This window comes from Sinohyriopsis cumingii, chromosome 6, assembly GCF_028554795.1.
Source record: "Sinohyriopsis cumingii isolate HCF-2022 chromosome 6, ASM2855479v2, whole genome shotgun sequence".
NCBI lineage: Eukaryota > Metazoa > Mollusca > Bivalvia > Unionida > Unionidae > Sinohyriopsis > Sinohyriopsis cumingii.
This window is the reverse complement of record NC_142966.1, coordinates 98,679,617-98,697,444: the sequence shown is the minus strand read 5'-3', so window position 1 is coordinate 98,697,444 and position 17,828 is coordinate 98,679,617. Positions and strand designations below refer to the sequence as shown.

Here is a 17,828-nt window from a genome sequence, read left to right as displayed (position 1 = left end):
GGGCCTTGTGTGTGGAACTGTAGAGGTATATATAGCAACATGCAGAGTTTTCCAAATTTAAAAATTAATTTTCTGCAGGAATATACTTGCTGATGTGAAAGTGCTCTGACATATCACCTTTCCGTTTGTTTGTACCCCATTCCAATTTACATTAAAAAACAGAAAGCAAAAAATGAGATTAGATAATCCCAGAACTTAATCAGTTCATTTATTGATTTATAGTTTCAAACCTGATTATGCCCAGTTCCGCCCTAATACAGTTATCATTTGTGCGTTTCACTACAAAAGAAGTTTTCAGTCTAAAAGACTACCATGCTTATCAGTCATTATCGGTTCCTGGACACGTCCAGATTCAGCGAAGGGGTATATGCAAGTTGTGTAAGGGTGCGCATGGAGGAGTAGTGCCTCTGGTGAGGATAGCAGTTGTGCTTCCTTGGGAGTAGCTAGTCCCCCTTTGGTCTTCACTTGGAGTTGAGCTCTCACATGTGGATTAAAGAAGCTGTAGCAGTCACACCACTGGCAACGGCTTCGACTGGCTGGATAAACCTTGTTGAGGGTAAGCGACGGGTCTCAAACCCTCAGTGAGTCAGGGATTGTCACCCATTTCATGCGCAGACTGAATCCGGTGGACTGAGTAACCACCAGTTGGTCAACGGGCAGGAAGGCTGACCCAGTAATACAATGCATAATGCAAAGAGCACGGCAAGACACGTAGGACGATTTGGTCATGCAATGCATCCAATCTACATTCCAGCCGTCTTTACTACGTCTTGGAACTGGACAAAGTGGAGCCTGGACGAGAGAGTGAGGCTGACGCAGCGCAACTTGTCCTCACTTTAATCCAACTCACGTGCAATTCATTTATGTCATCACCCATGCACACGTCCTGCGGCGATGGTATGCATGCACTGGCAGCCGTAGTGGCGAACCTGCACGAAGGCGGCTCAGGGCGTATGGTCGTCTTCCATTGACCTGAAGCAGCAATGGATGTCGGCAGCCGTCTGAGAGACTAAGCCGACCTCTTCAGGATAGCGCTGAGGTATGGGCTAGAAAAGGTGCTCTAAGAAAGCGTGCTTCATCTACTCTGACCAGCTTACCACGCCTTGAGGGAATCCCATTCTTGCGGTCAAAAAACAAAGAAAACCCGAAGTGTTGCATTCACCCTTTGTGCCTGTAACATACGCACTTTATTTTATCGTTCAGATGCTGACAGACGAGAGAGAAGAACTGTCCTGATTGCAAGAGAACTTGCTCGGTACAAGATAGAGATAGCAGCCCTGAGTGAAACTGGCTTGGCCGACCAGGGCCAGCTGACTGAAGATTGAGCTGGCTACACCTTTTTCTGGAGTGATCGTGACAATGATGACGGTCGTGAGTCTGCAGTTGGATTCGCTGTCAAGTCGAATTTGGTGAATACGTTCTCCATCTTATCAAAGGACATTAATGACCAGCTTATAATGCTGAAGCTACCCTTACATGTAAAAAAGCAAGCCACACTCATTAGTGCTTATGCACCAACCATAACCTACTCCGAGGAAGCCGAATACAAGTTCTACCAGGATCTGGAAGCTCTGATTGCTTCACTACCAAAGTCAGACAAGCTGATAATTCTTGGTGATTTTAACGTTAGAGTTGACTCAGACATGGAATTGGCAACTGCAGCAGCAATGGACATCTGTCCTTGAGGATGTGCGCTACATATGATCTCCTGACCGTCTTCCATCTTCCTAACCTTAATAAAACAACTTGGATGCACCTACGGGCTGAGCAAGATCATCAGATTGACTACATCGTGTTCCGTAGTAATGAAAGGCAAGATGTCAGTGTGACCAAGGCCATGTGTTGTGATGACTGCTAGACATACTGCAGGCTACTGATTTCAAAGATGAATCTTAGAATTCAACCTCCCAGACGTCCACAGGGAATTAAAGTCCCACATCGACTAAACGTCTCCAGGTTGAAAGTAACATAGGGAAACATATTATTATTGGTACATTTCAAATCAAAAACGTTAATACATAACGTGTTCTATTTATGCGCAGAATGGCTATCAGCCGTACAGTTAGCGTATCAAGCTGTTGGTGTTTCAAGGCACATTTATTCACTATTCCATGCAAACACGATACTACTAGAAACTGAATAATTCGAAATATTTAAACATTCTTAACCTGACCTATAAATCATAGAACAAAACCATTTCTGCTACATGCTTCTGTATTACGAAAGAGAGTACAGCTGGTGCATTGTTTTTTAAACTACACGTGATTGAAACATATGCTACCATTCATCACCAAAGGAATAAGCTGTTATTAAAATTCTTCTCGATACGAGTGTCAAAACATAGTTAGTAAAATAAACTAATAGGTCATCAAGAGCATTTTTATATATCATAGTTAGCTTAAAGAGCTTTGGAAAAGTGATTGTACTATTGAGGCGTCAGTAGCTATGCATTTACAATCTGAGTTCAAGTTTTGGAATCTTATTGATTGGGATAACTAAATTTCGCATGCTTATATGTCTTTAAAGTTGAAACTTTAAATTTAAAAAATACATTTTAAGCTTACTTAATCTATTCTCTCTAGTTTATCACTCTCTGGAGACGACTTTTCGGAGTTTTAAGGTGTGTCTGCATACTACCAGCTCTCCCAGAACATAATCCACCTACACTTCTTCGGGTGGATCGATAGTTAAGTCTGTTGCGCATGTTAAATCAGCCATTTTGTTGGTAAATCATTCCAATAACATTGCGATACTTACCCCTCCATTAGAGCCTCTAAATCGAAAGCGAAACTAGAGAGCTCTTGAACAAAACAAATTATACTGTAGGTTTACTTACATTGTTCTTGTGAAGTGCACCCACGTTTTACATGCACTGTAAACTAAAATAATGTCAACTTGTATCTTTGACATCGATTTATGGAATACCCTCTTAGACAGAGACACGCAATGATATTTGAACAATGAATTTAAGAAAGAAAGAGAAAGGGAGATATATATATTGTGTGGTCAATTTCTGTAATGAATATATATAATAAACAATTCACCTCTGGCAAAAACCGAACCTCAGACGTTCCAGTCTGCAATTCCACATTAGGTTTGACACTCAATATCCAGACAGGCTAAATTATAAACGTGTGGTAAACTATATTATAGTAACTTACCCTATATCATGACATTCAAATTTCACAGTAGAATGGGAATGTTGCGTCTGAGATTGTACCTTCTGTTAATCAGTTTTTACGATCGTAAGGTTTCAGTTTCTAATACCAATTATTAAATATCATGGTAGTAAGACTATACAAGTAAATACCAATGTTAATAAGATAACATATCTCTAGACTAAATACACCATCGAATAATTATTTTTATGAAGGCAATATTCCCCTCTTCGTAATATCCCATTCAATATTGATTGTTGTGGAAGACAATATTCACATAGACGTAGAATTCCAGAAAACACTGATTATTGTGTAGGATAATTGTTCGATAGTCTCATCATGCCTGTATATATAGATTGTTGTGTAAGGTAATATATCGCCAGTCTTACTATGCCATTAAATATTGATTGTAGTTTAAGATAATATTCCCATCGTCCTACCGTACTATTGAATGTTTATTGTTGTGTGTAAGGTAATATTTCCCGTGTCTTACTATGTCATTTGGCATTGATTATTGGGCAAGATAATATTTTCATGGTCTTACCATACCAGTGTATATTGATTGGTGTATAAGGTAATATTATATTCTCCAAGTCTTATCATACCAGCAAATATTAATTGTTGTGAAAGACACTATTCTCTAAGTCTTACAGTGCCAGAGAATATAGTTTCATTTAGTGGTACTATATAAATGTTTTATCCAATTTGTGTCGCACTAATAATTGTCTCCATAGTCTAAATGATCTAAAGTCTTGTTTAATTTTTGTGGAATTCCCAAGTCTGACTGGTTGAGTAATTTTGAAAGTAGCTGTTATATTTACAGAACTGGAGTTTGAATTTCTCTACACTTCTCGATATATTTATTTACTTAAAAGATTTTCACATGGGTCTTGTGCAAAGAATACATCAATGACTACACTGTCGTGTCCCGAAAAATGCTGTCCTACTAGTAGAATGAACTTAGAAATACTACGGTCCCCTTATTAGATTAACAGTTGTAGAGTAAAACAAATTATAGTTCTTCTTCTAGAAGAATAGAAACCTATAATATTCATACGGAACAGTGATGCGTTTATCACACCATGGGCATCATAATGGAAGTGTCAGTATTATAAATGAAATTGCGTTTATATGATTTAATGATATGTAAGTTGTACACGTTCCCTGATTGTGTAAACACATAAATAGTTACAGGTAAATTGCGCATATCAAATATTCGATATGTGGGCATTCTATCTCACATAATTTATTGATATTCCTCAAGGTAGTCATAATATCTCATATTAGGGAGGTATTCCTAAATTAAATTGAGATTCATTATAAAGTTGTTTTTTGGAAGTCCTTATAGTATAACATGTGAAATACAATTTGCAAGACGTCTTTTCAACATGTGTCAAAATATATATCTTTTTAATTTACATGCGTGAACAAACTATTTCAATAAATATTAGTTAAATCTTTATTCTGATATATATCTTAGACTAGCAGTCAATAATCTGATATAAAATAGTATCCACACAATGCAGTATGTTTGCTTTATCCCGTTTCTTATTTGCACACTGACATAGTTTCATTAGTACGCAGATGACAACTAAATTTGCTGTACAACCTTTGGATATATGTTTTTACTGTTGTATTTTTGTAAGATAACTGGAACATGAGGTATGGCAACACTGATATGGAGCTACAGAACACTCAGATACCTATGAACTTAGTACATACCATGTCGAATTTATAATCTCTACAAAGAATTATGAGAGCATAACTGAAGTAGTCCTTATTTACATTAGGTATCACAACACGAGCAGGGTCAGTGAACTGTTATTGTATACTATTGTAGTCCCTAAGAGAATTACTGATATTTCTACTATGATTATTGTTGATTTTATGGTGAGTCCTAAGCAGTAAATAATGTTACATTCTCTCAAATGGAAAACGGAGTTAAGCCAAAGCGGAAAATAACGTTTTCATGGAGCTTAATCTCTGTGCTTTTGAGCACCGTGAGGTTGAAAGTAGGTGTGATTTATTCGGTGCTAGAAGGGTTACTTCTAAACACCAGTAAATTTCCTTCAGTCAGAGCAATGGCTTCAGAAAATTGTGCATATCTATACTGATGTTAACTATGTTATGTTCAAACATAAATAAGATTATATTTAACAGATCTGATATATAAACAACACACTACAGTGCAATAAACAATGTGAAAACATGAAGGATATATCACTTACAGTGTTTTTGCGCTGATAAGTAAAAATGTGAGTCTTTTAAAATAACTTTTCTGTTTTGATAGTTTCATAGTTTTGAGTTTAAAATGTCAGCCTGTGCCACCGGAAATACGAACAGTCTGTTAAAATATATTATGTTATGTTGGAACATAAATAATAATGTGTATGGTTCTTGTGTTGATATTGAAAATAATTATATTCTATCTTTTAATTTTGACGCAGATATTTGCCTTTACTTTCCTTATTTTGGTAATGTTTTAGCCTCTGGCGTGTTCCTTTGCTAATAGTGTGGTTATCGGGGTGTAATCTATCATTAATATTTGTCGAATAATAATAAATAAGGTACTTAGGTGTTTTGATTTCGAACTGACATGAAGGTTAGTTTCTAACGTAACAAATACAGCACCATCAGTCAACATTACGTTGTCATCTGTATCAGTTTAAAACCTAATAAAACAGCATTGAACTTAAGGATTATTTATCTCAGCCAGACATGTATGTATGTTTAAAGCCTAATGAATACAGGGACATGATTAGATGTTAGGTTGGTTGATCGCTTCCTTCTATATGTACTAGTCTCAGATCTAAAAAATAAATATAGGCATGGCAATAATAATGGTTTATTAAACTCAGTCTAGCATTTATATCAGCCTCAACAATAACAATTAACAGATAATAACTAAAAATACAAGGTTGATCTCAGCCTGGAATATATATTGGTCGAACCTACCAAACAAAGGGATTTCACTGAAGGTAAGGTGTGATGACTGCAACCTGGAAAGGATGTTATTTTTAGACTAATCTAAAAGGGACATGTTCAAAATTAGGCATTAAAAATAAATAGCAAATTCTTTGCTGATATAGATATTTAACACGTATATGGTTCTGAACAATAACTAGATAGGGATGAAATATATATTCCAGATAATGCCATTTTTCCTTGAAACATACACGCGCAATGGCCTTTTCGTCATATTCTTCATTGAAATTAATATTATGGTAACTTTCATCTTTACCGTCATCTAGTGTTCCTCCATGCTCCTTCATACCGAATGTACCTTATGTCGTAAGAGGTTACAAATTAATTTATATAATGTGCAAGCTTATATAATGGTCATGGTTAGATATCATGTAAATATGTAAGTCTGAAGTATATTAAAGTGTCAATAAAAGGTATGAAAAGGTATGAAAAGTATAATACTGATGTATTTATTGGAAATCTGAATAATTATTCGTTTAAATTTCCTATTTTATTTCCTAGCCAGAAAGTTTGATTTATATCGATACCAGACACAAAATCGCGATACTTCAAGATAGTGTTGGGCAATAAGTGTCTCATTTACAATATTCTAGAAGGGATGATTCAACGTGGGTTATAACTTTTTCTATAAATCTAATATCGTATGACCATAAGTCCGAAACTAGTTAATACTTCCCCCAAGTGTTTGGTTTACCAAAACTGAACCATCGACATTGTGAAGTTACTTTCTGTAAAGATCTGTTATTTATATGTCTTTAGGTATTCATGTATTAATATACGTGTATCATCTATAATGCTAATTCGTGTTAATGGTAAGCATATATAAAAAGGTGTTTTGTCCGTATATTTTCTGTTCATAGTTTATTAAATATAAAATGGTCAATACTCTCACAGAGCACTTTTCATAGAAAGGGACGTAACTCAGTTTTGCTTTACTTTTTGACGTAACGCATGCAAAATATGGATTGGTTAATTGCATTGCAGTTATTTCCTGGACATTTTGGTATTCTAAGTATTTGTCACAATATATATTCTGTTTATTTTAAATATTTATTATGAAAGTACATTACAGGTATAAAATACTTAGACAGTTTACTCAGATAAACTCAGACTTTCGTAACTGTATGAAAGTATATTACGGGTATCAAATTGGTAACTTTGCAAATGTATCGTACCAATATATATGGAATGGGTTTAGCATCAATTATTTGAAAAGAAATTCATATAGAAGTCAACATTTACTAATTGCTTGATAAAATTATGAATTACAAAATAATATTACACTTGCTATATTTTACCCAAGTAAAAAACTACAAAAGGCAGGGGCAATCTTCCTCTGTAGATTTGGGTACTTTATATTTATCAAATGTACAGCAGTATCCCGTGTGTTTTAGTATATACTGTGTAATACAAATAGCAATTGTTATGTATATAACATCTCAAAGACCTCAATATCCAGTTAGAGCTATAATACTTACACTTTAAAAATCAGTTCAAATCTTGTTTTGTTTTTCAGAATAGTTTTGTAATAGACAGTTAACTTTTGTTAAGTAATGATTGAAATTCCGTCTATATACAGCATATCTGTATGAAGGAAAAGACGGATGTCTGTGTATTGACATGCATATATAATTTTTTTTTTGTATATATAGGTTTACATCCATGCAACTGACTGTACTCTTAACGATTTGCAGGAACACATTATTTTCGATATCAATATTTTGTTTAACTAAATTGATGGATACAATATATATTTGTTTTAAATAACAATATATCTTTATACATACAGACATATGGAAGATGGAAAGACATAAGCGCGGGATAAAACTGTTATTAGGAATACAAACTTTAAATAGGAATCCTTTGCAGTTTCAAACTCTTTTACTATATGTGTTCGTAGATATTTTCTCTTGAGTAACTCTGTATTGAGCCTAAATCAAGCAGGCGATTTTCTCATGCGCATTGCAGTAGAATTTTGTATCTAAAACTGCACCAGATAATTGACAGAAGTAAGATGATACTCATTTTAATAGTTCATGCCATATTGGAGTCAAAATAGACGGTGAAAGAAATGTACTTAAACACATATAAACAAATAAATCTACTAAGACATTTCTTGCTGTGGCAGAAATTAGTAAATGTTTGGCAAATACGAATGGATAGTTTGAGGTACGTGAACAATTTGAATAAATCTTTGATATATGTATTTTGAAACTTAACTGAAACTTACCATTTTAGGACAAAACTGTTTATATTCTATTTCTTTGTTAAATTAATCGTTGATCTGTGGTCGCTTTACACGGAGACCATGAATGGACACGCTGCTTATGTTTCTAATCAGAGATCTCGTATTAAATATTCTGCAGTGTCACTTCAGAGCCTCATTAATTGTAACAATTATAACATCTCTGAGTCCTCTTTAAATATTGGCATCAACTGTGATCAATTAGATGTTTATATGAGATCGACATTAATTTCACATGCACTCATTCAACAACATGCACAAAACCAAAGAAATCAAACTGGTACGAGTGATGCAGACTTGGACAAATTAGGATAGGTTTATTAAAAAGTTAAATTACATGTCCGAATGCTTCACCATCTCCATGACATCATACCATACTGTTTGTATGTAGACATTTGCTAGTGCAAATGTATACATTTCTCGCTGCCCTAACCAATATAGGTGTAATTCGATAATTATGGGATTTTCTTTCAGGATGGAAACATTAGAAGCAGAAGTGAAGAAAACTCAAGGAAGTATGTGGCTCATTAATTTATATTACTGTGATTTTTGCTTGAGCATATGTGTGTCTTTAATATTGTGGGAGCGTGTTTTGTTATTCAATTTTCAAATCATATACGTTAAACGTCTGATTATGGTTTTAAATTCCGACAAGTTTGTCGCCAGTTTATAATGAATTTCGTTTGATTTACGTTAGATCACATGCATGTTTGCCATGTATATTATTCTCCTCAATATCCAATATGCATATTTAGCTCCTAGACAATTTAGGGATTATTCATATTGTCATTGGTAAACGTTTACATACAGCAAGCTATGTATGGTCGTTATTCTTGAAAGGAAGCAATTCCCATGAGTACAATCCCAATGTCAACAATAACTATTAACCTACTGTCTTCCTGCATTGTGGACGTAATAGTTGTGTCATAAAAGTCTTACATATCCTGTATAAGTTTTTATTAATGTTTGCTAAACCATGCACAGCAGAAAAGCTTATGATAATGCTGTTTAACTTATGGACATCAAATGCTTCTTTGAACTTGCACCTCTTAAACTCAAAGGTAAAATAGATAACTACTTAAAGGTTAATACAGAGAATAAATTAAGAACCAAACCTTCACCAATGAAGTTACTTCATATTCTTACAATAGGCCCGAAATCCTTGTCCCTTGATGTCAACAATTTTCAGTCATTTTGAAGAAACCATTAAATTACTGAAGAGAATCAGTTCACAAATGCACTAGGTTCTCATTTTGTCATTTCAATGCAGTTGAAAGTTTCGACTGGCTGGCTAACACAAATGCTACTTACAATGTTGCAAAAGATCCTAGCCAACGTTGTAGTCCATGATGACTAGAAGCCAGTATTTTCATCCAGGTTGGTAGGCTTCTGACGATCAATAACCGTTGTTCCAACGTGCAAAATTACAGAGTAATTGACGTTGGAAAAAATGTTTCCATAAATATCATATATGGCAAAATAAATATACGAGTCGCCAATCAGAATTTAAGCAGCGTAGTCAATTTGACAAGGTAAAACACCAAGACATGTTTGTATTGTCTTCTAAGATCTGATTCATTTGTTACCAATGTTGTTTGCAAATCTGAACATTATGAAACCATTGCAGATACCTTTACAAAGACATCATCATTATTGGTGAACATCAATCATTCAGTCAGCGTTATAATTCTGTTTCGGTCAGTACACTCTAGGAGACTGTCCCTGGGCCTCTCCAGATGACCAGATTGAGATGAATAGGGATCCAAACTGTCGATAATTTCTTTATGTTTTCAAGAAACGATTGCAGCTAGCATGCATTCAAATCCATAAAAATGAAAAATAAACTCGAGTGCAATTGCCAAACAAAACAAGCCCGGACAGTTCAAGCCGGGAGAAAAACCTACCCGATTTTGGGGGTATTTCCACACCTACCTCCCGATCTCGTACTGTCTCCCGAGTTTTCGCAGAGAACTCTCTATTATAACATTATGTCTGCCAATTTTCGTTTCTCAGAAGAAAAAAAACAACAAAATAACCATATATAAATAGATACAACGCATACAATCCACAGAGGCCATATTATATTTTATCACTTGTGAATACTGTAGTGACGAAATAATAAATATCGCACGAGTTTTTTCTTCAGTAAATATAATATTAAGATTAAACAGTATTCACATAAATTGTATATTTTTAAAACACTACAACATAACTGTAGCAATAAAACATTAAAAAATAATATTGTCGCCAATTAGCTTAAATCCCATGAATGATCACTGTGAATGTTGCCTATTTTTCTCTGCGAACAAAATCAACCTCCATTTCCACCAAAGAAACTCTGCCAGTGAACGACTGACATTCCTCTCCCGTATATGTAAAGTTTAATTAAAATGATTAAAATAAAAGAAGGAATAAAATAAAATATGCCACGCAGTATATGTACCCCCAAAGAACTAATTCAATAAAAAATATTTTATTCAGTAAACAGTGTTACACGCCTTAAGACTTAAACCTAAGGAAAAAGGTGGGATTTAAATGTGGGATAAACAGATTTTAACTGTTAAAATGAAGTCCTAGGCATCGTAAGTTACAATAAAATAGGGCATCGTTTATTGTCCAGTCAATGCTGATGTGTACATATACATATTGTAGAACATGGTTTCTTTGAAGTATGTCCGAAGGGCAGCCCTTTCCACATAATAAATGAACTGATAAGGATTAACTGTTAATTAATCACACTGGCCTTATGCTTGTTTACTCAAGTCTAACCTTTAGCTATTATGCAGTTTAGCCACAGCTGATAAGAATATGAAAAAATGGTCTTGTACTGGGGGATAATAAGGCGTATCACAGGGGAAATGGCGCGTCACATGGGTGCTCTCACATTGGGGGAAGGGATGGGGTCAACAGTAACCTCCCCCAATTTCTATTGTCAGCCAGTTAAATTGAAACTTTGATTTTATAACTGACTTCTTTTCTTTTAGTCACTGCTATTTAAACATCTCAAGGGATATATTTTATATCAGTTCCAATCATTACAGATTATCGTTTTTACATACTACGTGTAACGCGCATATACTGATTTGTTTAAATTTATAATTTTTATTTAAAGGCACAATAGTGCAGAGTGTCTGTAATTTTGTGAATGTTACAGATCATGTAACTAGTGAAATGTGTCGACTTCTAAGCTGAAATAATTAAAAAAACCTAGAGTTTGAGAAGATTAAATTGGGCAATTGATAAATAAACGAGAGAAAATGAATTTTTGTGGGGGCCCGCTTTAATTGAAACTTGTAGGTCACGAACTGTTACGGAAGCCTCACGGGACCACAAAAACGTGTACGTCATCTTCGTCCAGTGGGCGGGTTATTAATCACGTGCTTGTAATTTAAATATCCATTATAAACAAAAATTTCGGACACACGTGAGAGTCAAAAACGTAAAGGTCGCCCGCGCTTGTCGCTTTCCGAGAAGAAACGTCGAAAAACTGTATGAGAAACCGAACGGGACTTATCAAGGATTCGTCTTGGGGACCAGTTTGTTCGATGAAGAGTATTGATGTAAGAGTTAGGACTGTCATCAGACACTAAAATGGCGAAGTTGTTGTTGGACAGGTAGGCCAATGTCTGTGTTATATGGTGATACACATTAGTTTCCCCAGAATCAAGTGCCTGTGATGTCTATGTATAAGTGTTCTCCATTTTTCAATATCTTGTTCCTACTGTATGTTTGAAAAAGCACACTGTTTTATTAATACAATATTTGCACAAGGACTTGCTTTGTAATATGCCCAAAATAGATGTGATCGGCTGATCAATATTTCACTCGGTGACTGTATTGTATGTTGGGATGGAATATATATTTTATTTTTTATAACAGCGTGCTTATAAAGGTCAATTTGTACACCTGTCAATTATCTTCGTGAGAGGTATTTTTAAATTCGGCGAGGGAACTTAGATACATTTACAAGCGTTATCATTATTTATATCATCTCTATCCCTCTCTCTCTCTCTCACACACACACCCCTTAGGTTAATGTGACATGCACATTACTTGCATAAAAGTTTAATGACCTTATCACGTAAACGTGATGGAACAAATACTAAGATTTTATTGTACATCTTTCAACTACTAGTAAATATATTATAAAGCACTGTATTGACTACAATTACAAAAGGATCTTTAGTCATGATAGGAAAAGGATGTTGAAGTGCTACCAGAATATATGGCTGGCGGATTGCTTAAATGAAGTATTTAAGTTCTAAGTGTTTAACACAGTGCACAAAGAAACAGTTTAAAAACATAAATTATAATACAAATGAATATTTAATTCATATTTTTAGTTACAAAATTACAAAGAATATAGCAAAAGATGAACCCAAGCATACAGAACCGATGGCCAGTAGATTTTCATGCTTCACATCAACACCTGGCCAAGTGCTTTTGCAACATACTGAGAGAATGAAGACACCTTCAGTATCTGAAGTATTTGCTATTGAATTAGGAAGGTAAAAATGACAAACGTCTTGCAGATTTTGTGTGTGGGTGGGTGGGGGTTGTCTTACAGTTGTCATTCTGCTGAAAACAATGATGTAACAAATGCAATGCTGATAAAGGACATTTTTATAACTGCTAGCAGATTGAGTTCCCACTTCATGCTTTTCTTAGTTTGAGTTCGAAAATAAGCCTTGATTTTCGCTTTCTCAGAAGTGGGGTTGGGTATTTCAACTGTGCCACTTGATGCATAGAAAAAGGCATAATTTGAACTGTCATTGTTTTGGTTATGCAAAAATGTTCCAGTATACTGTGCTGGCTAACCCAATAATCACAGCTGTTTCTTTTCTTCCCCACTCAATACTTAGAGGACCAGTGATTGTATACTGAAATTGTGTATACATGCCTCATATGCTTTCTTTATGCCGTTTCCCACTTATACATGTATCTTTGTCCCACATGCAGTTCTTGCTAACACCCTCTTCCCATCTTTCCACTTAGCTCATGATGAATGCACATAAGACATATTTATTTAAAAACAAAATACTGAGATAACAGTTGAAGTTTGTTTTTGGAAACCACTGGCAGTTCATTAGAACTTTATTCATTAGGACTGGTGATATAACTTATTTGGGATTTAATTTAAAATACTGAAAGTTCTTTTTCAATTTCATTTTTATTCTTGGGAATTAAATGACTTGTTGGTTTTCACTCTTTACTGTTATAAAACTTTTGGAATTGAAAAGCTGTTTCTGTTTTGATGATTGCTCTTCATGCATTTTTAACTTTATTTTTTCTACCTACTTTTCAAGGTTGCCAAACAAATGGATAATATGGCTTTATTACAATGGCTCCAAGACATGAACCAGTTTTGGTTTTCATGCATGACTGCTAGCAGCTATGGAAATTTTTTTTTTGAGTTTTCAGTCCTTTTATTTGAAACATATATGATAACATTTGCTATTGTATACTTTTGTATGAAATCAAAATTACAGTGCATAATCCTTATCTTCTGATTTCTTTTAATGTATATTTTATCCATATATATTTATCACCAAATCTTCTAGGTATGTAGTTTATTAAAAGTAATTTATTTGAAATGTCAGAGTAGTGTGGAATATTGAAGGAACAATGATCTGAGGAAAATTTGAATCCTGCTACGTTAACTATTAGCCAGTTCTACAATGTAGCTTTCGCTTTATGATATAAATCAAGTTGTCTTATCAATATGGGGTCACCATGACAAAAGAGACCAGCTTTAGGTGCTAAAGGTATTGATTGTGGCATTCTTTCAGAGTATCTTGAGGAGTGTCCTACATCACATCACCAATACACATGAGTAGATCCTCTCACATGGCCAAGGCATTAATACATGTCTTCATGAACCTTACCTGGAGAATGAAGAGCGGACAAAGCCTTGGCTTGATGAAGTTGATCCCAAGAAGGAAGCCAAAGTGCTGTAAACCTTGGCACAGGTGCTCTTGGACCAAAGATTCCTAAACAGAGTGGATTATTACTTAAATTTCAGGTATGCCATTTCAGGATTGCAACAATTGCATGGTATTGAAAAGAAAAATGTGAAGACCACATTAAATGTTTTTATTCTCAACTAAATAATAAATTACTGTATATATTTACCATTTGAAGATCTGAATAAGTTAGAATTCATAAGATGTGTGCACGTGATACATGTATAGTGACTCTCTTTCTCAAGTCTTTGGTAATTTCAGGTATAATACATGCACATGAGGTATAAACAATTCCATGACACTCTATCAATAAACACTTCAGCAAAGATTTTATGTATGCAAAAATTACCAACAGTAATGATTATTTAATAATTGTATTAATCTGTTAGCAGATTACAAATAACACGGGGGCCCCGAGTGGCCGAGTGGTCTAAAGCGCTCTCCGTTACGGATCACTGCCATCTCACCTCTATCTGCGTAGGTTCGAGTCTCGGATTCGGCCAATGTGGGTATGTGAGAAAGCTTACCAGTAGCTTCTCGTGGGTCGGTGGTTCTTCCCGGGGTTTTCCCGGGTTCTTCCTCCACCATTAATACTGGCCGCCATGTATAGTCTATCGTGTGCTGAAAAATGGCGTTAAACCCTACGACAACAACAACAACAAATAACACATGTTACAATATACATGTTTTTGATAATTGCAGAAGCACTGCTGAGCTTGAAGTTTTTCATCAGCAGATCATGATGTACAGTGCCAAGAGATTTTCATACATCCCTCCTGTGTACAGGATTAGGAATGAGCTAGCTGCTTTGGATCACAATATCCATAGTGGCTGAGGTGTAATGAGAAACAAAGAAGGGGAGATAGTGTAAGCTTGTTTCACTGCAGGAAATTAGAAATAATTTTATATATTGATTGTACATTATGATCTCTGCCTGGAGATCAGACGAATGGAATATTATTCACATGTACAAGTCATGAAAACTTTGTATTAGATACAAGTCATTTTGCAACAATCGGCACATATTTATATTTGTGGTAAGGAATCTTAATATTTTCATGCATACAGATCTTGTAATTAGTATTGTTATCATTCTAATGGATATTTATTTTGATTTGAGCAATGCAAGTCTAATAATTAGATCCAGTGATATGTATAGCACTTTCCCAGGGGACTGACACACTTTATTAAGGATATATGGGGTTTATGGAATATGCTCAGGAAGTTTGGGGTAGATGCTGTCATCATGATGATTACTAGCTAATACCTGTTCATGAAAACATGTTGCTTTCTGAAGGAATGGGCAAACATGCATCCTGTCTCACAGTATTTTGTGGATAGAACAAATAAGAACAAAAACAACCCCTCAACAACTCCTTCTTGGGAACTGATCATGAGGCTCTAATATTGGGTGAAAAGTTAATATGGGTTAGCATGGGGATGCTTGTCACACATGTTAAGAAAATAAAATTTTCTTTAAAACAGGCATACAACAAAAAAATGTGGCAGATGCTCCGTCTACCCATGCAAGGAAAAGAAAACATCATCACATGAGGGAGCTTATATAGAAAGCCCTCATCTGTCAACTTGAGGGAAAGCAGTGCATGCAGAGGAGAAGAGAAGATGATCCCAGGAGAATTTGTAGAAACGTGGCACCTCAAGAACCACCATCAACTCTGGTTTTGGTGTGGTGAAGGAGATCTCTCGAGTTTAGTTATGTAAAATATGAAACAGTATCTGATATATGGAGGTGTCAGCTAAGGCAGGATACACTTTATATAATATCCTGAAATATCAGTAGTTGAAAATAAAATAATGTATAATATTGTATCTGCAGTTGCTGAAAACGTTTTATATTGATTATTTATGATCTTCGTGCCCACATTGTTTATAGGCAGAAATAGACTGGTGTTTAAAAAAAATCTGAAAGCATTATTGTTTGATGCAATATTATGTGCATTTATAAGAAAACAATGAATAAAATCAATTGCATTCATTTATATACAAACTCATACATGCAAAAAAGTGTTTAAGTTCATGCAAGCCTAGAGGGGATGAAGCCAGTGTATTATTCATCTGGATATTTGTCATGTATCTGCCAGAAACAGCAAGAGGGAATTACTTGTCTCTGTCCAGACCCTAGCCTTCAATGTTGCCGTAGTATGAACTGCTTATAGGTAGCATGACTGTTGGCACTCATCAAGTCAACTTTATCGTTGAGGACAAGAACATTTCGTCTGTACATCCTGGACAAGGCAAGTTCAGCCTCATCAAGGATTAGATGTAGAAAAATCTGAAAAATTATTCCAATTGTAATATGCTATTTCTAAAATGTAAAAAAAATATATTTTAAGAAATAATAGGAACATGTGCTTATTCAAATGTTATTCATCTTCGATCAGCAAATTCCACTGTGAAATACACGTGGATCAAAACTGCACATAGTTTTTATCTGGACATGAACACTGAGATTTCCACCGCAACTAGAACTGATAGTTTATGTTAAGATGGACAGGGAGCATTTCTAGAAGTCAGAGACTCCTGCATTGGGATCAAATAGGAATAGCTGATTGCAGCTTAGAATAGTTTAGTATAGTGAGGTACCCACGTTGAAATCAGGTAATGAAAAGAATCTACTCGATGAGTATCAATTGTAAATTAAACAAAGTCCTTATCATTTGCATATGTATGCATGTCTGTTTTTGGACGGCTTACAATTTTAAAATTCTTTCACAGTGGTTGCAAAGAAATAACATTTACAACAATCATGTATGTACATCAATTATCAATCTTTGAGAGTCCACCTTGGAAATGGAATTCATTGTAAATGTTGTATTGTAAGAGTAACTATCAAAGTTTTAATTCTGTGTGTAAATTGATGCAGTATTTTGATTTTATTGGTACAAAGTGCAAGTTGTACATTCATAGGCATGTGCTACACATATCCTGTATACAGAAAGAGGTTTTCTGTAATGTAGCCAACATACCTGTCAAGTTATTCATACCTTTTGTGATATATCTTTTGTACATAAAAATTTTAAGCTTTGGCAATAACACGCTCAAGGAATATATAAAAGTTATTGAAAGAATTAAAGAAGTTTCAAAATTGCCATTGAATCGAGTAAATTTGTTATACAGAAATCATTTGCAGTAATCACCAGTTCAAAGGTGGAAACATTGAATGCCAAGCAGACTGGGCAATTAAAATTCTTACCCGAAAATGTTAGATCAGATATGAAGAGAAAAAAATTTTATTGCAAGCCTTCATGTCAGTGTAAATTCTGGATAAATAAAACATTTTAGGATTATTAAGTCCTTATGTTTATCATAATAGCGCATATATAGTATTATCCTAACATACTTTGGGGCTTTAGAAATGCACATTAAGGCATGCATTACATTTAAAACAGAAGAATAAAAGTGTAGCATTTATTTTACAACACTTAAATGGATATATGTATTCTGTACATCTCTAAT

General features: G+C 34.7%; 1 protein-coding gene and 1 long non-coding RNA gene across 2 annotated transcripts in view; both read left to right on the top strand.

Moving 5' to 3' along the window:
• LOC149797533 (uncharacterized) overlaps nt 1–1,325 on the top strand; it is a 58,275-nt gene extending 56,950 nt beyond the window's left edge. Inside the window, exon 18 of the mRNA XM_089960772.1 lies at nt 1,204–1,325. Coding sequence (XP_089816898.1) covers nt 1,204–1,325 — 122 coding nt within the window. The remainder of the gene's footprint in view (nt 1–1,203) is intronic.
• Nucleotides 1,326–15,032: 13,707 nt separating this feature from the next.
• On the top strand, nt 15,033–17,461 carry LOC149797532 (uncharacterized). The gene is made up of 2 exons (XR_016421843.1): nt 15,033–15,218; nt 15,837–17,461. It is a non-coding gene; the product is annotated as an uncharacterized LOC149797532 (long non-coding RNA).
• Nucleotides 17,462–17,828: the final 367 nt, after the last annotated feature.